The sequence below is a fragment of the Cyclopterus lumpus genome, chromosome 10 (assembly GCF_009769545.1).
Source record: "Cyclopterus lumpus isolate fCycLum1 chromosome 10, fCycLum1.pri, whole genome shotgun sequence".
Classification (NCBI taxonomy): domain Eukaryota; kingdom Metazoa; phylum Chordata; class Actinopteri; order Perciformes; family Cyclopteridae; genus Cyclopterus; species Cyclopterus lumpus.
The window spans coordinates 19,112,119-19,132,820 of NC_046975.1; the positions used below are offsets into that span (position 1 = coordinate 19,112,119).

Genomic DNA, 20,702 nt, shown 5'->3' on the forward strand with positions numbered 1-20,702 from the left:
ATGTTCACTTACAAAAAAGAAGCATACATCATAGATATATGACTTAAACACATCTAGTGTATTTTCAAAGCATACGACAATATGTTCAGTATACTAGTACAACGTGTATATATCCGATTCATCGGTCTAGATAAATAATAACAAGACTGACCACTAAAACCATTCACAGATGTATCAAATACATGACTTTTCGCTCTGATAAATATGCAGTCACAAACACTACAGTTTAAAAACAAAAAGATAAGGAAGAAAGTTCACTGCAACCCTGCAGAAAAATAAAATTATTCAAACTCATAACTGTGTCCGTGGAGCCAGCACACATCGGCACCAATGTGAACCAGCAACACAGCCAATCAGGGAATAAACGACAAGCCAATCAGAGACAGACACACACACACACACACTGTATTGGACGTTGAAGAGCTTTCTCCTTTCTTTCATGAAGTATCCATGTCTCCACATGTCACACTGTTAGTCTTATAAGTACATCATTAGCGAGACTGGACAAAAAAACTCTCCCGGTTGTTTCTTGGTAAATAAAGTCACTTGAACTTTATATTGTTTGCAGTGACGTCAGAATATTTCAATTTTAAGATAGAGCTTCTGTCCCAGAGGTTTTTCTGTAGCGAACAGGCCGCGATGTTTCATCAACTTCACCTGGCTTCTCCTCGGTGGACTTCGATAAGGGTGCAATACCATGTATGACCACACGGACTGATATTTACTGGCTGTCGCACCCCAGGGAGGCGCTGTTTCACTCATTTGGGGGTGACAATACTCCGACAGTAGAATAAGAAATGCCTTTTGTGACAAAGGGAATTATTATAATTTATAAACAACAGGGATTTTGTCTGTCCCAAGGGAAGCCAAGCTTGTTGGCTCAGCACTGACCCAAACAGTGCATCTTTATTTGACCAACATGTTGAATACATGTCGTTAAATTACTCATTTTGGAAAAGCTTTGTGGTCGCTGAGCTGAACATGTTGCTATAATTATACTGAATAGATCTACCACATTAAAATAAAGGACATTGAGTGAATACTCTACTCAAACAGATGCTGACACCAGATCAAAGAAAATTCAAAGAATAAATAACAATTCACAAAAACTCTCATATAATTAGTTTTAACCTTTGATTCTTTGGCTCACTTTCACATAAGTTAATTCCATGTCCTCCCAGCAGAGTTTATGCCTTTTTTGACAAAAGTTGATGATGTTAGAAATGACGTTATATAAATCATTAATTTCAGACACAGACATGGACGATTAGTATAGTTTCAATTGAAGTTTAATTTGAACATTCAACATAAGTATCAATTATCATCACTCACATATTCATATTTTTTTTCAACCTAAGACCTGGAAAATGTAAATGACTGACCTAAAAGCTTGTTTCTACTGTCAAAAAACAAATAACTAAAGTATTTGATTCTCTTCACAATGGAGACCTATACTTTTAGAAGCAGGAAACGAGAGGTTGAACACAGTTAAGAGAAGTGGGCAAAAGATAGAAGCTGAAAACATAATGGGAGCAAACAATGAGAAAAAGGGACGGGGAAGAGTTGGCGATCATGAATGAAAGTATAGGAGACATCTTGGACAGAGACACCAGGGCACAAAGGCAGCGAACAGAGGGAGGGCAGAGGAAAGGTATGAAGGAAAGGAGTGAGGAGGAGGGTCAGGTAGAAGGAAGAGAAGATGTGGGAAACTGTGACGTTGACAAAGATAATACTGATACGTCTCAAACCCAGATTTCTTTTTAGCTGTGAATTAACTGTAAAAGTGTGACAATACTTTGCACCTGTTGTCAACAAAGCAACAATGCATTAAGTAAACAATACAGTAGTAGTTACATTAAAGTCTTTTGCTATGCTTTTAATCATGTTAGTCATCTCTAGGCAGTTAAAAACCGTACTGATGTTTTCTTTTGCAGCTGTGTTGTGGTACCTCGGCCCAAAACAGGGACTACTTTGCCTCAGCGGGCAACTGAGTTGCTAATGTGGAGGTTTGCTGTGATCAGACTGGAGCACTCTGTTTTTTGGTCAATAACTGCAAGCCACTTTTTCTTTTTTTTTTTAAACCTCCGCCCGACTGTCAATGTGGACATTTAACCATTAACACATTATCAAAAAGCTGCACCTTCATCTGAAAAGTGAACATGTTTTAAGCACATGCTCCGTGGATGTATGTGTTATGTCTGCACCTTAAAGCGCACCAAACAACCTGCATTTTACAACGTTATCATATAACACACTGAATGCATCACACTTTGACACTGTAAGAGGGAAAATAAAAAAGAAATGGGTTCTTGTTGATGCTGCAATTTCACATTAAACACAAGGCTAATATCAACCAATAATTCATACCAAATGTACTGTGACACATTAATGGCATCTCTTGTTTTTGACCTTATTGAACGGTTTCAGTTTCGACACACTTCATAGGGCCGGCACACACAACCTGATCAGGAGACACGAGTATTTATTTATTTATCGTCAGCATCATTTTCTTTGGGAACTAAGAAAGGCCACCATATCATTTTGATTGTGTTGTCATGGAGACGTTCAACATTCAGTAGCAGTGGTTTACAATATTGCAGCAACATTTTTGGATTTAAAAATAAGTACACCAAGGCACTTGAAGTTGTATGAATCAACAATTCCCGTCAATCATTTTGCACATACTTATCTGTTAAGGCAAATATATTTGACTTTGGCATAAAGGCTTTACTCTAAATGGTCTTCCTGCCCATCAGAAAATCATCAGATGTTGAGGAGCCATTTAAAGAGCAACTGAAACCAGCTGAACACTTAGTTGTTGCTGTTTCTCCTCCAGTGGTTTAACATCTGTAGAAACGTACCCCAGGGTGCACGGTGACATCACTGTTGGAGGTGGTTACAGGTGCAACAGAGCACACTTCTCACCACAAACAACTACAACCAGCAGTGATGCACACCGGACACGTTCAACCTCAGGAGGAAGGGAAACACTTTTACACACTGTACAAATGGGTGGTTTGATTAAAAATGGCTTCCTGTTTTCCTGCTGGGAATCGAGGATTAAAACTGATTTTAAATCTCAGCAGCTAATAGGCACACACTCGGCGCGATGCTAAATTTACAGTATGGTTTCACTCTTGTTGATTTGAATGGGAATTCCTGACTTATAATATATAAGTGTGTATATAATGTGTACTTCTTAATGAATAGAAAATGTCTTCATGTCAAACCTCAAGTGGCTCCAAGTCTGGTGTGCAACAGCAAACTGAAGAATAACACAGCATAGAACAATGTGTTATACATCTCTGTGGAAAGAGTCTCTTATGGTTTCTCAAAGAACTCACATGTGAGGATGATGTCCATTATATAGTGAAGCAGGTTAGCTAGGCACATACAGTTCCCTTTTTCTCTCCAAGAGGGAGGCCATCGAAAGACCGCCACCTTTTCCTTGTTGTGGAATCGAGGGAGATATTCTCTCTCAGCCCTCCTCTCAGTGTCCAAAGCCTCCCACACATCAGCACTCACATTATCATGCAAATACACTTTGAAAATATAGAATTCGTTGGGTTAGGGTATATATTTATATAGATTTATACAAACATATAAATTCATATACTTTTAAGGAATGTTAATCTATTTTGCTGTGTATTTGTCCTCCTTACAAGGTACAAAATAACTTTCCATACTATGTAACACATTATATAATCAACACATATAAAAAAACAAAAACACAACTTATCAGTCCTTTTATCATCTTTTTAGAAAAAAAAAATCCATAATAAAAATAAGTTCTATGTTTTTTTTCTCACTTATATCTTACAATATATTTTCTCTCTGTCAAAAAACACGCACACATGTCCCATTTGATGATTTTTCCGTTTGTGGTTTCTCTCAGGCGGCAAAATTGGCAGCGGTCAAACTGAATGTGTAAAAAATGAAATAGAAATCACATGAAGATGGTGCTCATCAGCGACAGCCTCGCAGACGTGTGGAACTCACAAAATGGCGGCGGTGGGTGTTGCAAAACGAACGAACAAGCGGTGCCGTTACAACGGGCACTTGGAGCAGCCGCACTCCAGCGCAGTCTCCAGCTCGTCGGAGTACGAGGTGCCGTCGGTGCAGCGGAAAAACGCCTTCTTCCTTCGGCTCTTAGTGACGCCGCAGCACACACCGTGGGGTGCCGCGGCCGCGCAGGATCGGGGACAATCCATGCGGGGGATCTTGGTGGTGGACGTGCATGTTGTCATCGGGCGGTGCTGCTTCACCAGCTCCCTCACCATCTGTCCCTGACACGTAAGCTCTGGACGTTACCGGAGAAAGGACACAAGACGCACACATTAAAGGCTATGCACTGATACGCAGGATCTCCATACCATCTTCTCATTTTTTCCCCCCCCGCTTTACCTGTGTCACAGGTAGGCCCGAAGTACCCCGGCTGACAGTGGCAGACGGGCTCTCCTCCCTCTGACACGCGACACTCCCCGTGGCCACAGCGCTGCCCCCGGCACGCTGGAGGCTCTGAGCGCTGGTCGCAGTACTGACCCTGGTAGCCCTCACTGCACTGGCAACTGTAGGACGGACCCTTCGGCACACACAGGCCGTGAACACATCTGGAGTGAGATGAAGAGGGCAGACAGGTTTGAGGAGGTGGCTTCTGTTGGGGGTCAGATGTCATGAGGGTCTTCGTGTGCAGTGTGAATGTGCGACCACTGCAGCAGCAGTCCGGTCTCGGCTGTCCCGGCTCACCTGCTGCTCTGACAGGTGCTCGGCGCCGTCGTCTGGTCACACAGGGCCCCGCTGCGTCCCGGAGGACAATCGCACGTTACCCCCGTCTCTCTCGCCCTCCCGGCACGCGCCCTGAGCGCACACACTGCAGGAATGACACCCCGCGAGAATGCCCTCGGCCTGGGGGACAGAACGAGAAGGGGAGAAAATACCGTCAGGGGAGGCCGAGTCACGGGGCCTCTTACTGCGAATAGAAGAGAGCAGCGGGGCTGTAACATGAACGTGGTTGTGATGTTGCATGAAATGGGCCCTAAAAATATTTCTTATATCAGTCAAAAATGTTTCCTACTGTTTGTTGCTCATATGATGAAAATGTAGTCCTTGTTTTGACTGATTTTGAGGATTAAGAAGTATCATAATTTTTGTTACGAGACATTTCTGCTGCATGTCTGCTTTCTCTTGCGCAACATAACCTCAACACAATATTTCCCAGGGAGGCTCTAAAAGCTGCCGCACAGCTCCTTTAAAGCCAGGCTCAGATCTTCCCCATGTAATCACCTTGCCCTCGACCCCTTGCTGTCGTGCTCCTCCTGCTGCTCTGTAACTCAGGTCTTGAAGCTCCCCGTTGATTCGGACATTGTGGATGCATCCGTTAAAAGGCTGGGGGGAACGTTCAGGGCCGGGTCGTAGCCCTGAGGCCACCACCGGAGATGGTACTCCTGGGAAAACGAAAGAGAACAAGGCAGGAAGTTATAGAAAAGTGTTAAACAAAGAGAAACGAGAGTTGAAAGAGAAATGGGATAAAAAAATGTGGAAGAAAATAAGAGAAACAGGGGAAAAAAAGCCAATTCAAATGCGGATTGCTCCATTAATACACTTCGCTCATCTCTGATTTCATTCTTGATAGATTCTTTCAGTAAAATACAATTTCCCAGCAGGAATACAGCGTTACAGCTCCCACTATTGCACAACAACATTGTGTTTCTTTCTAGTACTTGAGAAAAAAGGCTGACTGTTCTCAGGGGCGTGTCTTTCCCTATTTTTCTTGGAAAAGTTGAACAAAAACAGTTATCCAACCCTTCACCACATCCCTTGCTGAGACTTAGTATGTGTGTGGTATTTGCATGTTGTGTGTGTATTTGTATGTCCCCATGCATGGCAAACATGGGGTCGCGACCACAAAAAGGCCGTAAAGGGCGGACAAAAGTAACATCTGTCTGTTCAGAACATGTGTCCTTGAATGTGTGTCGATGCACGTATAGACGGGTGTGCGTACCTCCAATGTAAAGTTGTGTGTTGTGGTCGACGGAGGGCTGGCGGGCCAGCTTGCCCAGGCTCTTGGGGGCCCCGTTATCCACCACCAGGCTCAGTGAACGGTTCTGAATCAAAAGCTCCACCATGTGGAAGAGCCCGTCGTTCACAGACTCAACGCTGTTACACACACACACACAGGAAAAAAAAAGGAAGGAGGGATTTTCAGTATGCTTTCTATTATGATAAATTACTGTTGAATTCTACACCAGACCAGAGAGTTAGGGATGAAAAAAAAAAAACACCATAGAGCAAACTGGAAAAGCCGGGCACAAAACAGACTCCAAACATTTTCAAGTCAAACATTTCTTCTCTTTGTTTTGTTGCGTTCGCAAATCGACCAAATGAAAAAGAAACGAGGGAAATATATGTCGAAATGCTATTCTCAGACGTAAAACAGACTGAATACTTCCTCGTTGCAGTGCTCTTTTAAAAAACATTATATTGTGCTCTCGATGGAGGCCATGGTTAGTCAACATAGGGGTTGAGGGCCAGAATGGGTCCCCTAGCGGCACACGGTCTTGGGGTGAGACTACATTTATGTAATTCAATGACTCAACCTCTTAAAACATTTGTGTTAAAGAAAGAGGTTCTCCTATTACAGTGCTGATATTTTTTGGTGAAAAAAAAAGAGGAGGAGCCTCATCATGACCTTTCGCACCATGTCTGACCCTGGGAAAAAGAGTGTGTGTGTGTGTGTGTGTTTGTGATAATGTGTGTCTCTGAGATTCCCCACTAAGTGTTTTTTTTCACTGGGAAATAGACAGACAGCTACAGAGACAGTGGTTTGGCACAGTCGAGAGGGGGAGAGCCTGGGAGGGGAAGAGAGGTAGATGGTGGGCTGGTAAAGCTGACTGTGCCTCCGCTCACCCACGTTATTGCTTCCCTGAACCCGGAGAAAACCAGCAGAACATGAAAAAACAAAAACACAAAAGAGCGAGTGAAGCCACTCTTTCCGTTGGTGGTCTGCTTCAGACTCCCGAAGCTCAACATCAAGACAATACGTCTCTTTGTCTGCAGCCATTCACGGGCTAACAAGCTAAGGAGCCTCAAGTGAGCTTCGATTGACGGCTGTTTACAGAGCGTTCAGATTACAGTGATGTTACATTAGCAGCCAATGGAGCGGGGTTGTGAGTTCTGGAGGCGGGCCAGTGGGACTTCCACACAACATGCCGATCGAACACGAGGAACGCAGCAGATGCAGGAACATTAGAGGGAGACGAGGAGTGTGATGGCGAAGAAGTAGATTAAGAACAGGATGGAGATGAAGAAAACAAATTGAAAACAATTATAATTAGGAAATGGGACTGATTATATATATATATTTTTTTTTTTAAATACAGAAAAATAATACCCCCTCAGCTGTAAATAATCAACTGTGCATACATATACTGGTGGTAACCAGTACATGGCTTTACATACATAGTTTACAACATATGCGAGAACATATCAATTAATAAGAATCAAGGCGTTATTATTAAATACTGATTCATTTGTAATGTTCTCCTACATCGTGCCATGTTTGACTTGTAATACAAAACATGAATAAGATACAAGTTTAGAAACAGATTACTTGAAAATGAAAATCTGAAATTCTTTGCAACCATTTATGCAATAAAGAATAAAAACCCTGTTCTTCCGGACATCGATCTAGTTCAGCATCGAGCTGACGGCTTCTAAAATAAGAGCGCTTGCTTCACTGCAGACCCAACACAGACACATACATGGTTCCCATTAGGAGCCGTGTAATTTAATCATGGTCTCAAACAGGCAAAAGTATGCTCTGCTAGCCTGAAAGATTAACTATCTATCTCACTCGCCTTCTTTCTATCCTATCTTCAATTTCATCTCTCGCTCAGCCTTTACTCTACTCTCCACATGTCCTATCCTCCTCTTCTTTCCTTTCTTTTTTCCACTTCCCCTCCCTCATCTTCTTCCTCCTCCCTGGTTTCTCCTGGTATCACCTCTTTTTCTCTGTTTTGTCCTGTGCTCTTCCCTCCTTTAATTCCCTTTACTTCTCTAAGACTTCACTTTCTTTCGAGAAGATCCATCCTTTTTAAAAATTGTATCCAAGTGTCCAGGAAATTCATTTAAAAAGCAGCTCACGCCGCTGAGGACGTTCAAAATGATCTTGAACCTCACTCACTCATTTTGGCACATTTCACACACACACGCACACACTCTCTCTCTCTCTCTGAGCTGTGGACCTGCTGTGACATCAAAGTTCCACTGGGTGGCAGTAGATGACTGATGGTCAAAACGTCCCCATCAGAGTAGTTGACAGACCTGCAGGGAGTGTGAGCGTGTGTGTGTGTGTGTGTGTGTGAGTGTGTGCGCGTGTATGTTATCAGGCTGAGATGTGTTTGTGTGTGATTGTATCTATTACAAATATACAAATATATGAATGCATATTATCTTACTTAACACCGTTTAAGTATATATATTTACTAAATGCTGTGCATTTATACTCTTTTGATCAATACATTTATCTCTGTGTGTAATTGTGTGTGTGGATTTATGTGTGTGTGTGTGTGTGTGTGAGTGTGCATTTCAGGTTCTTTGAAGTTAGCTGTTTTGGCGTGTGTTTTAGTAAAAAAGCGGCCCATTATGGAATTCAATAAAAAACAAACACACAGCCGTAGCAGAATTCAACTGCCTCTCTCTCTCTTCCTCTCATCGTGTTTCACCCAAATCCACAAAGGACGTCAATTTCCTGTCAGTCCAGAATAAAATACACCCTGAACGAGCGCATACACACACACAAATAAACTTCACACACAACAAATTAGAACTTCCTTTAAAGAACAACAACTGGCTTGTTTTTAATATAACTGAATCAAATGCAAACGCAGCAGTAATTACAGGTTTTTGACTGCATCTCAAACTGAAGAAAATGAATTTAAAAAAAACACACAAATCCACTTACACTGTTAAATCTAATTAGGCAGAACTATCATTTACTTACAGTGTTTCTTAACCGCATTTGCAAAGTGTGTGTCTGTGAACATTAATACGCCTCTAAGTGTGCGTTTGTCCGTCTGTATGTGTGCACGTGCATTTGTAGTCTTTACGTGCATGTGTGTCTTTTTACGTATGTGCATGTTTGTGAGTCTGCATGTCTGTGTATGATTTCATGTGTGTGTGTATGAGCATGTGTGTCAGAGAGAATGTGTGCATGTGTGTGTGTGTGTCTGTGTGTGTGTGTTTAGCAGCCCAATCTGATTAAAATGACGCTCAGCAGACAGACAACCCAGTCCCATATTGCCGTGGTAACCTCAATTAGTCATTTCAGAGACGGCAGCTGCTGAACGACGAGCTCCTTCACTGTTTTCCTTCTCCCCCCCCCCCCCCCCCCCCATAAAAGCAGGCCGGCCGCTTCAGATGAAATTTCAACTTTTCAGAAGGGGATTCGTCGGGTTTTTGATGCAGACCGCCAGGAATGAGCGCTCGTTGTTTCAGACCTATAAGGTTTCAGTGTTAGAATGTTTGAATTGCCTCTGAGCGTTTTAAAACTGTAATGTTCAAGGATCTGTTTGTTTTAACCACAGCCTCGCGGTTGTTAAGAGCCAGATTCAGGTCAGAGATTAAGTCTCTTTACTCATCTAAATCTGGGCATCAAATCTTTTCTATGACCTGTTTGTAACTAAAACCTGTGTATGATTGTGACAGCCTCAGTATGTATCCATATACATACCGTATCTTATTTGTTTCAGATGCCAAAACACCAGGAGGAACTGGGTTCATGTGTTGCAGTGTATGGAGAGTGGCTATACAGTGTGATACACTCTAGCTGTACACCGTTATGTATATAATATAATATAATATAACAGCCCTGCGACAACCTTCCTACTGTTACAAGTGTTGATTCAGCTTTGTAGTGTTTCTATCATCATTTAGGGTTTTAGAACTCATGTCTTAGCTGGTTTGAATGCAACCCTTCTGCACTGTAAACTGTGTCTCCTTTGAGGGCGTGTAGGGGATCCATGCCATCCCTCAGATCCCCAAACCCTTCAGCACGGGCATCTCAACAGGTCCTCTTTTTCAGCACATGATCCCCCACTGGCTTCCCACCCTTTCAGGCTGCTAAATGGAAGTCTGGTCCAATGTTTTACTTTTTTTCTCCTTCAGATTTTCTCGAAATGTAAAAAAACTAAATTGGTATCATTATTGTTTAATATTGAGTATTATTCAGTGAAGTATTTGGTGAGTATCCTTTGTACAGTGGTTACAGCACCTGACCCTTAGTATTCCCTCTCTCTCGCCTTCTGTCCGACCATCCATCATCGTCCCTCCTCACCCTTCTTCTGTCTTTAACTGTCTCCTTTCGGTCCATCCGTCCTCCCATCACTCCCACTGCCTCTACCCATCTGTATCATGCATCCCTCCCTCCCTCTGTTGCTCGCTGATGAATAACAGTAGATGTGTTCTCTTTGACCCGATGGGAGATTAGTGCATCATTAGTAAAGGGTAACACACTAATACAGAGCAAACACACACACACACGCTCTCTCTCCCACACACGTGTTCATTTAACACCGGGCATGCATAACCACTCTCATCTGTTGCTAATAAGAACAGTGAAGGATTTGTAAACCGTCTCCTATGGCTGCTTCTGCCACTCTCTCTCTCTCTCTTTTGTCTTTTTCTTACAAATCCAAAGCTCACCCACTTTCCCTCCTTTTTATGCACTCCTCTATCACGTTTTGTATTTTCTAATTATATTTTTCTGTTTCACTGCAGGTTGTACCTCCTGTCCAGATGTGCATGTGCCTATAAGTATAACGGCCTAAGATCATTTTGCTTTTGATCTTTTCTGCATGTTTATGAGTGTTTTTATGTATAGCATACATATGTACATGTGTGTACCAGGCCCCCTCGTTGTCCTGCTTCAATACTCTCTTTCATAGGGAAAACTTAATTGAATCTCTTAGACACAAAGGTATCCAACAATCGGAGCCTCACACGCAACCGAATCTTAACGTCAAAGCCAATTCGTGACTTTCAAAACTGAGGTGACTAACCGATGAACCATATTACCAGGATTAGCTTATATGGTCTGGCCACCACTGCTACATTCCAGCTCGTTGTCAAAAACTGTCTTGAACATGATGCTCTTCCTGGCTTCCTGGTTTCTACACAAGATAACCAACCCAGGGATCGTTCAGAAACATCCCGGGGACTGGCGCCGATACCTCGGTTGAACGACTGATTGTAACTGTGTGAACAGAGCCGTGCTCGGGACCTGCCAGAATTAGCTGTGCTCAGATTGTGGTGGTTAAATAGCTGCGCCATCCTGGACAGTATCATTCGAATGGTGGCAGGACGTCCTGCTGTGCCTGCCTGGCCATGCGGTTTCAGTCAGTTTATAATGTATTTCCAAATTAGCGCTGATAAGATAGGCCATTTGCAATGCTCAGACTCATGAAATCAAAAGATGCCACATACAAAGGAATACATAGAGGCTTGTGGTAAAATGAGCCCCAGGCCTGGAGCTGAGCCTCGTCTCCTTCCAGATTGCTAACCCTAAACATAACATGGACACAGTGTTGACTCAGTGCTGAGCATTGTGCTCAGACATGATTTGGTTCTATGGGTCACTGTTTCTGTCTCTCGCTTCCCATATTCACTTTTCTCTTGCCTCCTCTTACGTTACGCTCTCTTGCCTCCGTTTGTCTTCCAGTTTAAGACTTTCTTTATCTCCCCTCTTTCCTTTTTTCGCCACTCTACACTTTCTATGTCCCTTTCTGTCTTCACCTGTCTCTCTTTTACGGCTTTCTCTCTCTGCACTGTCTGCCAGTGTTTCTTGCACTCGGCCTGCCTGTCTCCCTCTCAGGCGTGGCCTGTGTCAAGTTAACAACACCAGACAAGGATAATTCCCTGACTCACTTTGTGGTTTACTTTTCCCCTCTGCTCTTTCCCATCTTTCACTCCATCCCACGTGTCATCCCTCTCTCCTCTTTCATCCATCCTCCAATTCAACCGTGTCTCATGGTTTTTCTTTATTTTGCCTGTTTCTATCTATCTGTTTTATCCCTCCTGCTTCCTCCTCTGGCGGGCAACTTACCCCGCCCAGTTATCTCTTTGTCCTGTTGTCTGCTCGTTCGCTCCTGCCTTCCGCCCATCATCAGTCCATCCATCTGTCTTTCTGGCTATCTCTCTATCTGTGTCTGCCTCTCAACGGATCAATCTGTCTTTCTATGCATCCAGACGTCCCTCCGAATGTCCTCTTCTCTCTCCCACTCGACCTTTTCAACCCAGTCCCCGCCCCTCCCCATCTGTGCCAGGTAATTAGATTAAGCCCATCATTTCATTCTTTCATTCCTTCCTCTCTAACCATCCCTTCCCATCGTCCTCCTCTTGCCTTTTCACAATGCGTATTGTGAACACTCGCGCATATTCCGGTTTCATATTTGGTTTCTACTCATCTTTCCACCCTGATTACAAACCACCATTGGTGTGAAGAAAATGGGAGGTGGACAATCTATACGGAGGGAAGTCTTGCTACCCAGACGACCTCTCGGCATATATCCGCCCTGCTGAAGTCTCCTTGAGCAGGTGATGGTCTCTTGCTCTCCAGCTGACCCTGTGCTCACCTACAGGGTTCACTACAGCGTCACATTATCATTACAATGAAGCTGTTTGTATGCATCAGTCTATCAAAGGTCAGGGAAGACAGGATACAGAGTTCACGTTCACCAACACAATGCTACACAACGAAATAACCTCCACACGTGATGTCGATGTTAAAATCGGACTATGCTGCAGCATGTGTGGAAGAAATGCAGTTTCTATGAATACATGTGACTGCAGAGGCGTGACAGTAGAGCTCATGAGCAAACTGAAACGGTGACGACACTAACGGTTTCACTGTGAATGCTGACACCGTGTTCAATGGAAAAGAAATCGTCCAGCCCAACTAAATCCCAAATTATGCTTTTCGCCTCCTAACTGCAGAGTAACCTAAAATATATGCACATTTTCCTGCGGGCACACACCCTGAAACTACACATCCAAAAAAATGAGAGGGTTTAAGTGAATCATGTTTGAAATGCCTGATGCAGTAACAATCTTGCCCTTGAAGTAGTAAATTGTGGCTTCACTTTTCTTCTCCTGCAGCTACTTGCAGGATTTATAATATAACAAACCGTCCTAATCCTAAAGTCAGATTTGTTATGAACCGGTTGCATTTTATCCTCAAAGGCAGTGAGGCTACCAGCATCTCCTCCTCCTGTGACCTTGTCTCTATCTGCAGAGACTAAAGAACAGAGAGAGCCAAAACCACAAAGCCAGACGTCAAATGCTTTAAAGAAATCGCGAAGAATGGTGAGTAAATTAGAAAGCCATAAAACTTCTCCCTCATTTCTCCTCCTTCCTCTCTCCATCTTCCTTCTCTCTCTCTCCTTTAATTCATCCAATTACACTAGCATCTGTCTCTCGCTCTGCCTTCATTTGCAGTTGGCATGTTTTGAATGCCAACTGCAACTGTACCTGCCTGGTGCGATCTGGTACAGAAAGAATTTTCCAATATTTATACAGTACTGTAAAATGTATTTTCATACTTTGGTATAATTGCCATAAAGAATGAGACCTTGGTCAAGATGATTGGTAGCCTGTGTCTCACACCGGTGGTATTGTTGGGTCTTTTTCCAGTTTTTTTTTCCAGTTCCTTTCCATGCTGCACTAAATGTTGAAAGTTATTTTTCCTTTCCTTTAACACCTTTCATTATCTGCCACTGCGAGAAATTCTAGAAATATCAGCTCTATTTGGATTGGCAGAGCAGTGCCCAGTCCTCGTGCAATGAAACTTCTCTTTGACTTTACAGTGATGTGGGTACAGTATATGATGTTACATTCCACTGATAATGAAATATTGCTGCTGATGTGGCGTGTGTTGCATGTCATCAAGTGTTTTTGTATGTTTTGCACTGTTGTCTGTTCATGCGTTGTAAACTGAACGTATACATGGGATTGCATCTTGTATCATATATCCGTCTCACATCTCTCTTCCTCGTTCCTCCTGCCACAGACAGCGAAGACAGCGACGCAGACAGAATCAATAAGAGCCAATCATTACCCCTCTCTCTCTCTCTCTCTCTCTCTTCTTCAATGTAAGTCGGGCCTTCTTTTCTGTCTCTCTTTTCTCTTTTCTTTATCTTAGTCAAACCTTCCCTCCTCCCTCTGACCTCCATCAATCCACCCTTCAGTCACTCCTCTTAAATGACGAGGACAATGAGGCGTGACGCGCCGAAACACACCCATTCATGCTGCATAGCGTATACAGTATGCTGTGAATGTGTATTATTATGTCGAATAACCCTTTTATTATAGCCACCTTTCACCAGAAAAAAGGTTTAGATTTAGTTTGTGAGGCGTGTTGGAACGGAAACCATGATAATAACATTATGTATGATTACATTTTATACTATGACAAAAAGGCTGCAGATTGCATTTTTGTTGTCGTCTTGAATTATTACGCGGTCGTCTTCTAAGGGCGGAGAGGGGCCCACGACCCCTCAGGCTCATATCTATAATAATTGTTTGTCACTGTATCAAATGGCTTATCATTCATTCAAACTTGTGTTACTCAAAACTCTACGTTCCTTCTGGTTTTAAAGAAGATACACATTGACTTTGATATTTGAAAACTTTCATAATTTTTTAACCTCATACGTATTTTCCCATGTTTTTGCATCTGTTATTATAAGTGTCTGACAACATTATGGAAGGGAGCCGACAGGGGAATACAACTTGTTTCTTAACCTCACACTCGATCCGGTCTGTCTGTTCGCCCACATTGTTGAAATCAGCTAAATATCCAGGCATGACAAATATTTTGGATAAATCAAAAGTTACGCCTTCTGAACTGTGACAACACCGGCACTCCTTTCTCACATGACACGATAACAAACAGGCCGGCTCAAGTGAGAGGTCAAGAAAACACTTGTATTTCCCGGGCTAGGGTTCTTTCCATAATGTTGTCAGACACTTATAATAACAATCTGAGCGTGTCAGTAAAAGAAAAAAGCACTTTTAGTGGACGCACATTGACGGTGAGGAATTGCCCCGAACGATTACATTGCAGCCGTCTGCAGCATTATCCCTCAGTGCTGGACCAATTAAAAAAAAAAAAACGTTGCCCCCATTACTCACTTTGACTTAAAAACATGGGAACATATCGGGTAATTTTTTGCACATGTGGTTTATTTGTGTTTGTATGCATTGCCACATGCTGTAATACATCTGCATATGTTTCATAAAAACCCTAAATGGTTGCTGCTGCAAGAAACGACTGAAAACATTATCCAGGTCTTTTCCTGGATTAGCATCACTGTTTCCATAGCTCACCTCCGTGTGTCTCCGCCTGTGACACCGTGAACGTGGTTTATCATATAATATCCAAGGTGCTCCACACGCTGAATGAGCTTTTGTTTCCAGTGTTTGAAGTTTTAATTGGAGGCTTTCACTCAGGGACATGAATGTCTAGTCAGGATTGGAAAGGATTCTTTCTGAGTTCATGTTTGTTTCTAGAGGGAAGCGCTCATAGATGTATCTGCTACCGTGTGTGTGTGTGTGTGTGTGTGTGTGTGTGTGTGTGTGTGTAAGAAAGAATATGCTGGTGGATTTGTGTGCCCATGGCCAGATCAGCACCTACTTAAAGGTGCTTAAAGTACTGTAAATGAAAAACCTCAGATCCTTGAAAGCTTTAGTTGTTGATGAATGTGTGTGTGTGTGTGTGTGTGTGTGTGTACTTTATGTGTCTCCTTGCACTACCTTGAACCTCTGTAAGACTTGAATTTTGTAAATGTCATAAAGTACAGTCGATTCATTCAGTCTATCCAAAAAGTTGATTTCAATGTTTCCGAGAGAATTACTGTCAATCTTTTACCCATGTTGAACACAAGCACACAAACACTTTCCTCTGTGAATGTGTGTAAGTGTTATTATATTTCCTAAGTGCACTTAACCTACCTTGAACCCCTGTATTATCTGAATTCATTGCAAAATATAGCTTTCTTTTGATTAAAAAAGCGTAAGCAAAGCACTCGAAATGAATGTGCATGAATTATTGAAAGGAAAGTCATACGAGTGTGTATATAAATGAGTTAACAAGAGTGATTGTGTGGGATATTAAAACCTAAATTGTGTTTAAACTAGACCTTTCAACATCATAAGGCAAATCATTCTTCGAGGTAGACGATAATAAAGTGAGAGAGTGCTTTTGTCTGCGTGGGGCCTACCTATATACGGTGGTGGGGGGGTAGGTGGCGATGTCGTAGATGAGTCTTATGTGTCCCTGGTACAGCTCCAGAGCCAGAGGGTCGTGGTCCTCCTTGTACAGCAGAATCCCGTTGTCTTTATCTGTAGCCACCTGGAGAGACAGAAAGGGCGGATGAGATACACATTTTAATGGGTGATGCACTGTATATCAGTTGTTTTCAAACTGTGGGCCTCCCCTCGGACACAGCTAGGGAAACCCCCCCTTAGGTTACGTACTTCGTTTTCACTCAATTATTATTATTATTATACGGGATCATGATAATGTTATTTGATCCCATAGACACTCAACAATTCAGCCAAGATTGTCAAATATTGCTGTTTGACATCAATTCAGACGCAACCAAATAAATAAAAAAACATGTGTGCCTCAGGCATTTATTGGTTTCACACTCTGTGCCGCAACAACAGAAAATACTGCATTTCTGAACCGATTTATTAAACCAAATCACACACGAGTATTCTCTGTGATTTTCTTTTGATAACTAATGTAATAACTTTTGTCACAGTCTTTCACTTCCATTCACTGAGCCTCCATTGAAACTGTTTGGACCCACTTTGAAAACATAACTATGGCAACCCAGCAGACAAAAATCATTGGATATTGGTTGTGAGATTAGACAAACAGAATTAAGATTGGCAATGTACAGAGTCTGTGTTACTTTAATTGTCTAATTGAGTCATTTGGCATACAATTATGGTTTCACTACAGCACATTGTTTGAAGATGAAACCCAACACAAATCCACAGTTAATTAAAGCAAAAGCGGCCTCACCTGCTGCTGGGCAGACTGAGCCTAGCTTTGGTTCATGCATTACATTATCCAAGTAAAACTACGTCATATAAATGTAGCTATCAAGGATATAAAATGCGCAAATTAAATGTAATTATGACATGTTCTCAGCTGCTGCAAACCATTCCACTTCACCACCTTCCTTCTCACATTGTTGGTATTACAATGAACTGATTTTGACAACTTATTAGTGATTAGTTTTGTTTGCCTTTATAACAATGTCAATGTTTTGGGTACTACTGAGGTCCACTTCTCTGTTGACTGTCCTAAGCCTGTGAAACCTAACACAGCTTCTCAGAGCGGCGAAGCTCAAACATGTTTTGCTTTCGTAAATTAATGATAATTTCAAGGTGGTATCTCACACCTAACCGCTAAGGAACTGCGTTTAAATGAGGAGAAAATGTAAATACCGCACACACACACACACACACCACACACACACACACACAGACACACACGCAGACACACTTGCTTGCATGCGCTGCTAAGCACTAACTAACTAGCAAGTGGAAATGGGGCCATGGGGCAAGCACATAACACTCTGGCTTCAATGGAGCAGAGCCAAGTCAACACCTGCTAACAAGCTGGAGAGAAAAGACGAGATCGAGGCAGAGCAAAGAGAGAAAAGGAGGGAGAAATGTAACAGAAGAAAAGAAAGTCACATATAGAAAAGTGGGGGAAGAGAAAACTGGTATGCAGACGGAAAGAAAAGAGAAAAATGTTGAAGAAAAAAACAACAACCATCCAGTGATTTATGAAGTGCTGTGGCCCTTTCATCATCTTTTTTTTTTCATTTCTCTCTCCTGCCTCAATCCTCTTGGTAGAGTTTTAACCACCTTGGCACTGACATAGAAAGCTCCTGGCAGGAACACACACGCACACGCACGCACACACAAATCCAAACAGGTGGTAAATATCAATTAGACTGCCCTCTTTTTCTTGTTTCTCTTTCCTTCACTTACACTCTCATTTCCAAAATGGAGGATTTCCAAAATATTTCTCTATTCGGATATGTGTCGAAAATGTATGGTCTGTGTGAATAAGTGTGTGTGTGTGTGCATGGAAACAGATTGTCCATGTAGTGCAGCAGAATATGGCTTTTGTACTTGCTTTGTAGATACTTTAAAAAGATAGGGGTTTTATTAAGTAAAGCAGGATACATTACAATACATGTTCAGTTTATTTTAAAACAAGACATTTTCTATTAATACCTGCACGACTGCATAGATTTCTACAGAACCAAAAACTCTGTTAGCAGAGGTCAAAGGTCGTGACGTTACCTGCAATGAAATATGCGCCGTGGGACGGAGCTTCGCGCTCGGCAGCTCCACGTATCCATCCCGACCCAGGAAATGAACAGTGGCCATCTTGTCACATTTGTTGCCGTAGAAACCGGGCATGCAGCGGCAGACGGGCTCCCCGGCAACCACCAGGACTGGGCGCCGTTCTGGCAGTCTGATTGGTCACAGGGGCTGGTCTGCAGCAAGATCATTGGTGGAGGTTCTCACAGAACAGCCCGCTGAGAGAGGAGCGGATTACACAGAAGATTACTTATTCATAGAGTTTTAACGAGGTGATTCCTTTCTCCGTATCCCATGATGAAACTTGTTTAGTTCTTGCTCTGTATTTTGAATTACATTTGGAGATTACATTGGTGAAACCGGAACGGTAATAGTCTGAAGGAAGTGGACATCTCTTATCAGTCAGCGTGACACGGCAAGCTCTCTCTCTTCTGTCTGTCCCTTGTGATGAATTTGTTTCTCTCTGGTATAATTAACCACATGGAGCTGCATCTGCTACAGACACACACACCTGTGCACACTCCCCCCCCCCCCACCCCCCCCCCCCCCCCCCCCCCCCCCCCCCCCCCCCCCCCCCCCCCCCCCCCCCCCCCCAACACACACACACTCACACACACACACACACACACACACACACACACACACAGTGGGTCAAGACAGTCTGATTAATGAGCTCCATCTGTGTCTCATCCCAGTCTGGCCCTGCAGTGTGTAACTGTGTTTGTGGGTGCGTTTCCACGACTCTCACCTGAAACCCTCTTTGCAGACGCAGGTATAGCCGTTGACGGCGTCCACACACTCCGCTCCGTGTTGACACTTATTCTCCAGGCAGTCGTTATAGTCCTGCTCGCAGTGTTGGCCCACATAGCCCGGTAAACACTCGCACCTAAAGTGACATGGAAATATGGATGGGATTACTGTGTGTGAGCAACGGGCTTTGCCTCATGATTACAGAAGCCTTAATGTACAAAGAGTGCAGTACAGTTCTATTAAAAAATAAATGTAGATTTCACTTGATTAGAGAATTAAGAAAAATGGCTAAATTCTAAAATGTGTAAAGACAGAATTGTTATATAAAGTATACTTGAGTGGGCTGCATGTGTAGTGCATGGCCCAAGAAACAATGTAACCTCAGCAAATATCTCAACTTTACAAGATATTTGACCAAATATTTAAGAGTCTATTTCTATGGCTTATGAAAAAGCTATGTTAATTAAGCTGAAAGGTTATAGAACACATCTAAAAGGTGAAAACATCTACAAAGTTTGAGGCACAATTTTTATAACAGAAAATCAAGTAGTATGGGCAGAAATACTGGCGAGAGGATGGTGATGTGTTACAAAGTACACAAATGTCAGCCAACTTCACGGAGATGCTAACATTAGTCCAAAGATTGCATGTATTTATAGTTATTTAACAAACCCTCCTATAAACTACATGTTAACTGAGTGTTGTGTGTTTCCCTCTGTCTTTTTGTGTGTTTTCTGTCTAATTTAAGAGCTAATGTCCTTGGGAAGCGAAGACCGCTCAGATTCTCCCCTTTTACAAAAAAGAAATCCGCTTTTAACATTTTGACCCGGATGCTCCTGTCACTTTGTTGTCACTTTCTGTGATGTGACCTCTGACCCCTGTAAGTGCTGACCTCCTGCGAAGCTGTCACTCACCTGTAAGTGCGGCCGACATGGACACACTTTGAGTCGTGCTGACAGGGGTCGAAACCATGGAGACAAGGTTCAACCACCTCGTCACACAGGTCACCTGGTGACAAAGAGAGAAAGTACATATTTATGAGAGTAAAGGGAGAAGAGTGAGAGAAAGACTTAACATGGAGGAAGAAGAGAGACGGGAGTAGAGGGCCACATGTTCTCACTATCAGCTTCAAATGACAGTGGAAAAAGAAAGAAAAACAAGGGGTGGAAAAATATTATTTATGTATGTGTCTATCTTGTTCAAGGCCGTTAGATAATGTGCAGTGGATGTCTCCATGTCTACACACACACACACACACACACACTCAAAGGCTGGGCGGGGTTAACAGTGTGTGCAAAAGCAGGAGCTGAAACTGGTCATATGAAGGAAGAGGGGAGTGAGAAAGGTCAAGCACGTTTCCATCGTTCTCTGCCTGCTTTAATCTAATCCCGTCTGTCTCCACCACTCGTTTCTCAGGTCACTTGCAAACTGCTGGGGAAGACATCTGAACATATTTAAGCTACAGCAAATGAAGATACACTCTGGGCCTCCTGGGCAGACTGTTTCACATTTTGGAGACTCGGTTCAAGATGACAACATTCATTTAT

At 42.8% G+C, this 20,702-nt stretch overlaps 1 protein-coding gene across 1 annotated transcript in view; it reads right to left on the reverse strand.

Annotated features, from left to right (window-relative positions):
- Positions 1-1,319: 1,319 nt before the first annotated feature.
- slit3 (slit homolog 3 (Drosophila)) overlaps positions 1,320-20,702 on the reverse strand; it is a 220,022-nt gene continuing 200,639 nt past the window's right edge. The window contains 12 exon segments of the mRNA XM_034543991.1: positions 1,320-4,300; positions 4,405-4,610; positions 4,747-4,838; positions 4,840-4,905; positions 5,284-5,444; positions 6,002-6,156; positions 16,275-16,405; positions 18,385-18,539; positions 18,542-18,607; positions 18,610-18,623; positions 19,154-19,291; positions 20,070-20,163. Coding sequence (XP_034399882.1) covers positions 4,047-4,300; positions 4,405-4,610; positions 4,747-4,838; positions 4,840-4,905; positions 5,284-5,444; positions 6,002-6,156; positions 16,275-16,405; positions 18,385-18,539; positions 18,542-18,607; positions 18,610-18,623; positions 19,154-19,291; positions 20,070-20,163 — 1,532 coding nt within the window. The 3' untranslated portion in view covers positions 1,320-4,046.